Source organism: Vulpes lagopus, chromosome 2 (genome assembly GCF_018345385.1).
Source record: "Vulpes lagopus strain Blue_001 chromosome 2, ASM1834538v1, whole genome shotgun sequence".
Taxonomy (NCBI): Eukaryota; Metazoa; Chordata; class Mammalia; order Carnivora; family Canidae; genus Vulpes; species Vulpes lagopus.
Genome location: NC_054825.1, coordinates 94,174,588 through 94,186,673, shown reverse-complemented (window position 1 = coordinate 94,186,673; position 12,086 = coordinate 94,174,588). Strand labels below are relative to the sequence as shown.

Genomic DNA, 12,086 nt, shown 5'->3' with positions numbered 1-12,086 from the left:
GATAGAGAAGAGGATCAATGACTGGACTCCAGAGCACACCAAAGTTAGAGGCCATGGGAGAAGAGAAAGAACCAGCAAAGGTAACAGATGAAAATCAAACAATGAGTTGGGAAGAAAATCAGAATAGAGAGGTTCCTGGAAGTCAAGTAAAGAATGTAACTCAAGAAGAAGGATATGACCAACTGTATCAACAACTGTATTATTAAAATGCCAAGTAAGATAAAAAATGAGAATTGACCCTTAAATTTAGCAGAATGGAGATCGAAACCAGTTTTGGTAGTTGTGGAGGCGATAGCCTGATTTGAGTATAAGAGAGAATAGGGTTTCATTTATTTATCAACAAACACTTATCTAGCAGAGAGGGTTTAAGTAATTTGTCCAAGGTCACATAGGTAGCAAGAGTGGCAGCGGGTTTCAAACATAGCTCCTCTGCCTCCTCAATCATACTTTTAAGCACAGTACACTGCTGTCTCTGCATCGCTGATGGGACTCGTATTTTGAGCAGTTTTGCTTCAAAGAACAGAGAAAAGGAAGAGTATGAGATCAAGAAGTTTTTTTGTTGTTGCTTTTTCCTTTTATATGGGAGAAATAATGGAGCAATCCATTAGAAATGGAGAACTAGTGAAGCAAGAGAGAAGAGAGAGTGCCAGAATAATACTCAAGTGCAAGCCTTGGTTGTAGGTAGAGGTATGAATATTTCATCTATAGCAATAAGCAGGAAAGCACAGTATGTTCCTTCCCTTTTATTACAGTGGGTGAAATGTCCCTTTTCTTTCAAAAGCCAGCCATTCCACTTGTCATAGGTCCCATCCCTTCTCATATTCTCAAGGACATTCCTCTTGTAATATATGACCAGATAAATATGTCTTAATATCATCTGCTTTAAAAACACTCCACTGCCCACCTTCCCCTTCTTAACCTTACTCTCTCAGCCTTTCCGGTTGAGTTTTTGTCCTCACTGTGCCACTGAAATGTGATTCATAATATTATTAATGACCTACTTCTTGCCATTGGTCCCTGCAGGTTCTTTTTTTCTTATCTACACTTCTAAATGAGCTTATCCAGTTCCAGAGCTTTAAGTAACATTTATATGTGGATGACTCTCAGATATATGTCCCTGGTCTAGACATGCCCTTTCAGCTCCTGTCTCAGACTCTCATTCCCAGCTCTTTTGCTTCACCCATAGCTGGACTCCACCTCCCCTTAGATACCTAGCTAATGGAAAACTCAGATTTAACATGGGTAAAAGAAAGTGTATTCCTACTGCATTCCCACCCACTCCAAGCCCTCCCCATCTTATAATCTGACTCTCTTAACTGTAGTTTCTCAGACCATAAATCTAAGACTCTTCCATACTTCTCTCTTTGTGCCACACATCCAAACCATCACTGAAGCCTTGCCAACTCTACCTGCAAAAGATATTCCAGACCTTCTGTTAGTTACTGTTTCCATGGAAACAACCAGAACACAACTCTCCATCTTATCTGGACTCCTACAGAACTCCCTAACTGACTTCTTGGTCTTCCCTTTGCTACCTAATAGGCCATCTCCCACACAGCAGCCAAAGGGGTGTCTACAGTATAATCAAGTATAAATCAAATCACACATAAAACCCACGGATGACTTCCCCTCATAACCACAATAAAACCCAGATTCCTGCCATGTCCCTCCAGACCCTACACGATCTGTTTCCTGCCCACTCTCCAATCTTATTTCCACTCCCTGCCTCTCTGTTAAAATACACTTCTGCCACGCTAGGCTTCTTTCTGCCCTTCATACATTTTAGGCTTATTCCAAGCATGTTCTCTTCCCAAGAGCTTGCATTTATTTATTGTTGCTTCTGTTTAGATGCTCTTTCTGCTTCTTGGCTTAGCAGCCTCATTCCCATCAGTCATGTTTCAACTCATATGTCAGCTTCCTTATGGCATTATCTGTATCATCTAATTTATGTGTTTGTTGTGTGTCTGCCCTCATTAGAATGTTAGTTCATTAAGACTAGTTTGTTTTATTTACTGCTGACCACCGCCCCAGCACCTTGATTAGTACTTGCCACAATGGGCACCGTGTGACTGATGAATATAGCATATAATATGTGAAGTCTTGTTTGTTCTAATTGGTTTTAAGAAGTTTTTGAACTTACCATTGTTTCATACCTTCTAGACCTACTATTGTACACAGATTCTTAATTAAAGCAACAATAGAAGAAAGAATGCAGGCAATGCTGAAAACTGCTGAGAAGAGGTACATAATAATCTGCTACAAGCCCGATGGATGTTACCTGTTTATATAAGGTTATACAGGTGTTGGGACTTCTTCACTTAGATGACCAGATACATTTTTTAAAGGCAAAACAGGACATTTTACCTATCTAAAATTTTCCAGTCAATGCTCTGGGCATCCTATATTTGACTTAATTTATTAATAGAGATTGTAATGTTTAAAAATATTTAAACTGCCCTACATTTCTTTGCCATGTTGGATTACTTTTTAAAGAAATCTATCTTTATGCCCACCCTAAAAGCCTTCGTCTGATATCTCTAAAAGGAAACTTACAGTGTTGCTTTATACATCACACATGCTGGTCACATGCACATGAGAAGATCTGGACTTAAAATTCAGCTGATGATTGTGATATTTGTTCCAAAGGCAGAACAGAAGCAGAGAGACCAGAGTGACCTTAATTTTAAAAACTTAATTTTAGGGACTCCTGGGTGGCTCAGTGGTTGAGCGTCTGCCTTTGGCTCAGGGTGTGATCCTGGAGTCCTGGGATCGAGTCCCACATCGGGCTGCCTGCGAGGAGCCTGCTTGTCCCTCTGCCTGTGTCTTTTCCTTCTCTCTGTCTCTTATGAATAAATAAATAAAATCTTTAAATAAAAACATTAAAATTATAAAATTTTATAAAGTTTAAAAATTATAAAACCTTCTAATATTTATTCCATAATTTTCTTCAAAGTCATTTTGAAAACATAAACCAATGCCTTACTATATATCCTTATGAGACAGGTATGGTTGGCAGATACAGAGGAATGATTGCCTTGGAAGGGATGTCTATACAGAGGCACAGTGCATAGCAAAGAAGCAATTTGAACCAGAAATCTCCTTCCATTGGTGGTTTATGAGAAGGAAAGAGTCTGCTGTGAAAGCTATTTGCATCAGACATGAAGGCTTTTTATTGCTGATGTTTCCATGTGTAACAGAAATCAGCAATTATAGTTAAGCTGCTTAAATAAAATAGCAGTTACAAGAGCTGTTGAAATTCTCTTCAAATACACTAACTTTGGGTAGTAAGAAGGCAGATTCTAAGGTGAGAGCTGTAGCAGCATTTGGCATGGGTTCTGTTTCTTTATTTTAGGAATTGTGGAGAGAAAAGACATTTTATAACAAAACCTAAAAGTGCTATACAGAAGTCTTCACTAATTTTGACGAGATGTACTAATGATCCTGTCATTGACTTTCTTCTTGAAGGTTCTTATGGTTCACTTACAAACACTTATGAGCAAATATGTTTTTATATTATAAGAATATTTTTATATCATTATGTCTTAATATTATTATGAGACTAGAGCAAAATATAACACAAATGTAACCATTTATTCCTTGGTTTCTTTCTGACTCTACTTCCTTGGGAAACCCTGCAGTCACACGAGCTCATCGGTGAAGCATCCCGAAGCTTCCGTCTTAACCTTGGCTGATCTGGCAGATCTGTTTACCAAAGAAACTGAAGAACTTGAATGAAGTACACTTGATTCAATCCAGAGACTTTACTGTAGTTAAGTTTTTCATTGCTTATAGAGAAGGTTACAAGTAAAAAATCCAGTAGATGTCAGTAAATACTGTTCTTCATTGAATGAATTTCTTTCTTTTTTTAGTTGTATGGTGTCCTAGTAGTTACTGAGTCCTTTCCAATTATCTTGTTTCCAAAAGATCTATAAAGATTTTTGATCTTACACTCCTAATACAACATTTATTTTTGTCCCAAAGAATAACTACATCTGATGATGCAAGGGAATTAAGAGAGGTAATGTGTACTTTTCTTTTGATAAGATCAGTCTTAAAAAGAGTTGGAGTAAGGGAGAGAATAAACTGGTCTAATTTTATATGACCTAGTATATTTGACCCACATAAATCTCGTTTTGGAAGGGCCTTCAGTATCTTTAGTACATGATTCACCAATATCTTGGTAGTAATATTTTAAGTAGATGGCAAATTATATTAACTTCTAGTTATTTGAGTAGCTTTAGACTATAACTCCATGCATAGTGACTTTACAGTAATACTATTCCTAACAATAAGTTAACATTAGGCAAGTTTTTCTTTTCTCTGTATGTTGCTACTAAAAATTGAAACATTGAACACTTTTCTTATTTCTATGTTGTGTTAAGTAGTATCAGTGTAAGCAGTGAACTTTAAATAGCATTTAAGTGTATTCATGTTTATCATAAAATTATCTAAACTGCTTTTTCTATTTTTAATTTTCCTTGTTTTTACATATTTTAAGATTGATGTATCTGTAAATATTGCAGTTTTTATCATTTTATTTCTTAATCATAACATGGAAGTATGGCCAGGTTTTGTGGGGTTTTTTTTTTTCTTCATTATAATATTGATGTCTTGGATTCTTTTTCTTTCTGTGTTGTTGGGAAACTAGACTTTTAACCACTAGTATCTAAATTTGTGATAATTTGTTATTTTATTTTACTAGGACTTCTCTCAAGGACTAGTATTTGATCTTTGGAATAAGAGAATGTCGTATTTACATAAGCAAATAATTGCAACTGATAACTGAGTGTTTCTTCTTCTGTGAAGAATTAATGGACTTTGAAATCACTAAATAAGGAGTAGGTTATTTTATCCTAGACATTTGATGTAACACAGCTATTCTTGTTTCATTTTCTTTGAGCCTCCAGAGTTTTAAATGACCCTCAGGACTCATTAGCTCCTACTTAGCTGCCCAGAAAACTGTAATAGAAATATCCCTTATATCACATTTGTCCAAGAAGCTTTGGTGCTTAGTTAAGGTGCATTTTCTTATTCTAGGTTTATAGGGTGACATAATTCCACTGAAGAAAACACACACACGTTTTTGGTGCTTATTCTTCAGTTGAAGGAAGATATGCATTGATTCTTTTATATGAAATTAAACAAGACTATTATTTTTGTAGCTCTTTACATATTATGAAGAGCTTTCCTGTACATTCACATTCAGCTTTAATTTGCCCAACAGTCCTGTGAAGTTGGTATAACTAATATCATTCCTCTTATAAAGGTAGAGAACCAAGGTTCAGAAATACAGAGAACCATGCTTGTGACACGTAACAAGGCAACAGTGGAGCCCAGATGCCCTAACTCCCAATCTCATGGTCTTTCTCTAAATCTTCTGTCATACTGAGATTCAAAAGGTCCATGGTTATAATTTGATGATCAGCATATTTCAGTATTTCTGTTTGTTTCCTAGTATTCCTTTTTGAGCTAAAGTTTTAGGGAAAACAATTTGATATGCTTCGATTTTGTAAAAAAAAAAAAAAAAAAAGAAAGAAAGAAAAAATATATATAAATACACCTATCTGTATTAGAGAAAAACTGTTCTTATTTATTTCTGTAAGATATCATTAATTAAATAAATATTTTAGTGGAAATTGAAATTTGGGGATTTATTAATTTCTGAGCTATACAACATTCAGTATATTTTCTTGTTTTTTGTTTTGGTCTCTTAACAAAAGATGTCAAAATAGTTTTTACTATAGAATTCCATATTTTATAGACATTTATCATTTGTTCAAAACAGTCATGGCATTTCTCCCAGAAAGTTGGTCAAAACAAATACAGATCTAATCCCCACATCTTCTTGGCTTCAAATGAAGGACTTTTCTGTTTCCTTCTTCCATCATTTTATATTTTCTGAACTATTACTGTGCTCATAAATAGTTGTTCTGAAGTGGGTGCTGTTCTAATGAACCAGTGAGGAAAAAAGAGATCGTGCCAATCCTTAAAGAGCTTAAATGTATTTGGCTCTGGGGAAGTATTCTCTGTTACATGAATCTGAGTCAGCTTATTAGGACTGAAAAGATGAGTTGTATACAGTGTAAAATACATGTGCCTAATTCCATATTTCTTTGCTACAAACCAGATAACTTTACTGTTTATTGCAGCTTCAGCTTTTCTCGTGGTCTTTATTGTGGCAGAACGATCCATGTGTTTGGCTTTTTAGGGATTCATCCTTTTCATGTCCTCTTAATAACAAACTAAAAACTATCGACATGGTAATTCAAGATGTGACCACAAATGCTTTATGAATAATTACAAACTCATAATTCGATAAATATTCAGGAATGGGATTGAGCCATACAAGATTAGCCATCAACTTAAAATGCCCTTTCAAGTAGACAAACAAATCGTCTTTTAAATCTTCTCCTGCTCTCATTTACTAGATTTAGTAAATTGAAATTTTAGTGTGCTTGAATTCTTTATTAAACTACAGAATAACCTTTTGAAATGCAAAAATCACCTATGCTAAAATGAGATCAGGCTTAGTTAAATTAAATAAAAGTATCTTTGGTGGGGGGCACCTGGCTGGCTCAGTGGGTAGAACATGTGACTCTTAATCTTAGGGTCATGAGTTCAAGCCCTATGTTGGACATGGAGCTTACTTTAAAAAAGGTATCTTTCAGTTTTTCTAGAATTTAAACAAAATCCCCCCAATAACGTCATTTCATGATCTTTAACTGGCATGCCAATATAAAAATGAAATATCATTAAAACAGTACAGTGCAAGCAATGTATTTTGAGCCTGTCTACTCTGATAAGGGAAATCTAATCTTTAATAATATTTCTTCAAAGCGGGACCAATTAACTATATTTTATAAAATGTATGAGAATCTCCATGTATCTCTGTTATGTTGTGAAACCCACAAGAATGCTATCTTGTTAAGGTTAAATAGGAACCACTCCCAAGCCTTCCTTTAGAGGAGGAGCCTGCAGGGTAATTGACAACCCAAGGAGCATTCCAGGTCTCAGGACAGGTATGCGGTGTTGCATCTGAATTCTAGAAAGCGCAATGTCACAGACAGAAAATAGCACAAGAACCTGTCTTCCCTTACCTTCAGCCAGCCTTTCCGGGACACACATACCTTGTCTTTGAAGGTCCCATACCATCCCTCATATTCTTTTCCATTATTTAGTATCAGTGACTTAAGACTGATTGTGCTTGTTGAAACTGACCTTCATTATATGGAAACTGAATCCTTTGTACTGCAACTTATGTATGCAACTTCTTACAAACCAGAAATAAAATTTAGCCTCCTCTATCTGTATGATGATCATTTGTATAGGTGTCTATTATTAAATTGTTCAGTAACTTTCTTTCTTCCTATCAAATAACCCATCCCTTCAGTCTTTTCTTAAAAGTCTTCCTCCAAAGCCCTTTGTTATATTTGTCTCCTGGAAACTGGTTCTTATTTATGCTCCACACTTCTGATAGAGCCTGATCAGGGAACAGTTTTGTCCAAGGACTGATACTGTTTGTGTGAGATCTGCGATTTGTATACTAGCACAAGTGCCTTATGGAGCAAATATTTGTTCCCAAATTTCCTTAGAAATCTAGTGTCTCCTCACTTTGTTAGTGACTTGTTTAGAGTATATCTACAGAGATTACCTGTGTTTATTTTCTTTCATGACCATTTAGTTTATATTTACCACATCCCTAATTCTGTACTCAGAACTGCAAAGGCATGTTATGCCCCCTTCTGTTTCCCAGCTTCCTATAATCACATGAGAGCTACATCCAGTTATTTTTTCAGACTCCTTTTTTAAAAATATTTATTTATTCACGAGAGAAGCAGAGAGAGGCAGAGACATAGGCAGAGGGAGAAGCAGGCTCCCTCTGGGGAGCCTGATGCAGGACTCAATCCCAGGACCCCGGGATCATGACCTGAGCCAAAGGCAGACGCTCAACCACTGAGTCACCCAGATGCGCCTTTTTCAGACTCTTCATAAAAATTTCCACTAAGAGGAGAGCATTATTGCCTATTGATTGTGTTGAAAATATTTTTCTTTGGCAGACACGAGAAGATGTCTTTGGTAAATGTAAACCTATGCTTAAGAAGAGAACTTAGTGCCTGATCTTGCTTTATTGTATCAGTATTTATCAGTGATTAGTTATTAAACTATTAAGCATCATTATGGGATGTTGTATTTACTTAAAACTTCTTCTGGGCTTCTCACTTTTTAATTCTATAATTGATTACCTGGTTACTTCTTTTATTCTGCGGGTGACCATTCTACCTTGCTTCCCACATGACTGCTTACCAGCATGATACAGTACAAATAAATACATAGCACTTCTGTCCTCTTATTAAGTTGCTAAGGACAACTCAGATAAGCAGACATCTGATTTATGCAATAAGTTCTTTTAAAAGGATGATTATACAGCAAAGGATTGGCAAGTTTCCTTCTTAAATGGTTTTGGTCTTTCAAGCATTAAGATAAAGATCTTTACTGATTAAACCACTTTTTAATTCTCTTCTTTCTTCCTTTCTTCTAATCTGTTCTGTTCTTCCTCAGTTTTGAGACTGTTTGTCTCTATCAGAAAAGTAGTTTATCCACCATTACATAAAAGGGTACTTACCAGATCCCCTACCTGAACAGTCCTAACGGAGTCAGTGGGCTTGGGGAGTGAGCAGGGCACCCCTCAGATGAGCTTCAGAGGGCACCCCCCCAAAATTGCAAATAGCTGCAGCTCCCTGGAGAGAGTACTATAGCAGCCCAAACTAATGACATGACCCATATAAATAAAAGCCATTAAAGCCCTCAGTAATTTTGATACATAGGAAAGTCCTGAGACCAAAAAATTTGGGAACAACTGCAATAGCCTATTTTTAAAGTATCTTCAATTACATACTTACTTATTCATTAAGAACAAGGTAGGGAATGGCAAAAATTTTCTAGCCAGGCATAAATTTGCTATATGTACATGTTTATTGATCACAGACAAAAGTTTATGTTAAAAAATCTACCCGCACAGCAGCAACAGTATATGCAAGTTTGGTGGATCTTGTATATAACAAGGGTTCCGTTTAATTTTGCATCATGCACTGTTTAAAAAAAAAAAAATGGTTGAGTTGCATATAACGCTGACTTTGAACCAAATGCTGTTGCCATATGAATATAAAATGGAATAGTGATAATCATTCTGTGACTGCTCTGTGACCACAGAGATAATTCTCACCTGTGTGAATGGTGAGTTGTATAAGTCACCTCTGTTGGCCATAGTTTCCGGTATCAATCAAATAGTAATCTGTGTGTTGCTGTGAAAGTGTTTTACAAGTTTGGTTAAAGTCCATATTCAGCCAACTTAAAAGGAGAGCATTATTCTAGATGACCTGGATGGGCTTGATTCAGTCAGTAAAAGGGCATTAGGAGCAGAAGTGAAACTTCCCAGAAGAAATTCCACCTGTGGACAGCAGCTTCCACTCATGCCTGAGAGTCCCCACCTGCTCTATAGACTTTGGACTTGCCAAACCAACATCCACAATCACAAGCCAATGCCCTATAATACTTTACTATATCTCTCCTGCCGGTTTTGTTTCTCTGATCGAACCCTGAACACATAGACCACCCTTGGTTACCACTTTTAAATAGCATTATCATATTTCTTAGAAAATACACCCAAAAGTGTCTAGACATAACCTAAATGTTTGTATATAAAAGGAAGATTGCAGTGGGAAAAAAAGGTTTTTAAATTAGTATTACTAGTGTCCATTATGGCTTCCACTGTGGCATGTGCACATTGCAGGAACAGGCAGGCAAGGAGATCATTAAGGTGTGGAAAGAAGATATTGGAACTTCTACTGAGTTGGGAGGATTATTTGTAAAAAGAGAAATTTAGCTTCCTCTTATTTAATACACAGATGAATAGTAACACCCTTATTCCCATCCACATATATGGCAGTCATATGTCACCTATGTAAGTGGAGATGGGAGGTCCTCACACATCAGGCAAGGAAGGGTGAAGAATTTCATTTTTGTATCAAGATGTTGGAGGGTAAAAGCTAGTCACCTTCCCTACTAAATGCAGAGGAGGGATGTATAGCATCCAATATGATGTTGATTATCCATAAGAAAGAAAGTTTAGAACATAAAATGGGTTCTTGAAGAGATAGTGAAATCATTTCTGAAAGTTTAAGAAAAGATGGAGTTTTATCAAACTACAAATGAACTCTAAGGTTCTTTTAAGTCCTTTAGTTAATGATGGTATTTCCCATTCTAGGTTTTGTTTTCTTTTTCCCAAAACGCGTGGCGTTAAGTTCCAGAATCTCTTTACCCAAGTGAATAATAAATACCAAAAAGAGGGGCACTGCTATTTTCCCTTTCTAAAAAGCTCATAAGCAGGAAATGCAACTATTTTTTAAAATTTAATCAAGAATTAAATGAATTCAGTAGAAAAGGCGTTGCCTTCCATTGGGTATGCAGTAAATAGTTGTTGAATTTAATTCATTGGAATAACTGATAAACATGGCTCACATCAAAGCAGAGTTGTGAGGGCTACTGAACCATTTGCAAAAATCCAGTCCACTAAAGAGACCTGGCTAATTATAAACACTGAGAAATCATTTCACATTTCTCCTACTGTACTATTCCTGTGTGTTCCACATTTGATAGTACGTCTGTTTGATTTTTATTCTTTGATTTTGATATCAGTAACTGTTACACTAACTTTTATCTCTAAGACTTATTTAATATTGCATTGAGCTGTTTAGGTTTTTTTGGACTTCCATGAATCCAGCTGTCAAAAAAATGTGGTAGCTCTGCCCTGAAATCACAAGACAACTGCATTGTCAGTGGATCTGTTGAGGAGGCCAGCATAAAATATTAACCATGTTTCTCTCACACTAGTGTCAGGAAGCAAGAATTTCCTGTTCCCTTCAAGGTCTTCATAGATGGACTAAGAAATTGACATGAGACAAATTAACAGGAGAAAGTCAAATTTAATCTCAAACATATGGGGAATCCACACAGACATGGAAATTCCATGACAAGCAAAATGAAGTCTATATGTCATTCTGAACTAAGAGAAAGGGATGGAGTCTGGGACGTCAGAGGGATGGAATGCAATTCACAGGAAGTTGAAAAAGAGTAAATGTTTGCTGAGCCACTGAGAAATAATGGGGCACAAAGGACTTTGACCAAATAGGCCTTACCCAGTTCATAAGATAATGTAGTTAACTATGGTGATAGCCCTCTTCCTGGAGCAGGTCCTCTATCTAAATTCTTTTAGACAGTGGTAGGGGGTCGGGGCGGGGGAAGCGGGGAGTAAAGAGCTTTTCCAAAATCTGCTGGGGTCTGACTGCTTTTTAACTCAGTAATCTTCATGCCAAAATGGCCCATTCTGGGGCAGCCTGCCCTTGGCCCCTACACTAGACAAAATCATGAGGTTTTTTTCCTCTCCAATTGGAAGCAAATTCAACCTTAAAAAGCACTGATATCCAATAATAAAAAGACAGCCCAATTTAAAAATGAGCAAAGATTTTGTGTATGTGTGTGTGTGTGGGTGTGTTTTATAGACATATTTTTATTTCAAAATGAAGACATTGAAAGCATAAGAAATCCTAAAGTCCTATGAAATTACTTCAAAAATATCCTATGTATTTTGTATTGCCACAATATAGTGCCACTAAATGGCCTCAAAAACGATTATCAGGTAGTACAAATAGTAGCATCTTAACTCTGAAGGTTTTTTTCCCAACTTTAGCAAGAAGAATAACTGACAAATTGTATATCTATTTAAAGTGTACAGTGTGATGATTTGATACACATACACATTGTGAAATGATTACTAGGACCAAGGTAATTAACACACCATCACCCCACATAGTTAAAAATCTTTTTCAGTGTGTGGTAAGAAAGCTTAAGATCTATTGTCAGCAAGTTACAAGTGTACAGTCCTGTACTGCTAACTACAGTCCTCGTGCTGAACTTTAGAATCTCGGAACTTACTCACCTTATAACTGAAAGTTTGTACCCATATCTCCCTTCCCTCCAAACAAAACTATCTAAGTGGCCAATAAGCACATGGAAAGATAATTAACAGT

General features: G+C 36.3%; 1 protein-coding gene across 2 annotated transcripts in view; it reads left to right on the top strand.

The window, feature by feature from the left end:
- The window catches only part of SHPRH (SNF2 histone linker PHD RING helicase), a 92,517-nt gene extending 84,339 nt beyond the window's left edge, over positions 1-8,178 (top strand). For both annotated transcript variants that reach the window (XM_041744076.1, XM_041744077.1), the window contains exons 29-30: positions 2,161-2,241; positions 3,639-8,178. In XM_041744076.1, the coding sequence (XP_041600010.1) occupies positions 2,161-2,241; positions 3,639-3,735 (178 nt within the window). In that variant the 3' untranslated portion in view covers positions 3,736-8,178. The remainder of the gene's footprint in view (positions 1-2,160; positions 2,242-3,638) is intronic.
- Positions 8,179-12,086: the final 3,908 nt, after the last annotated feature.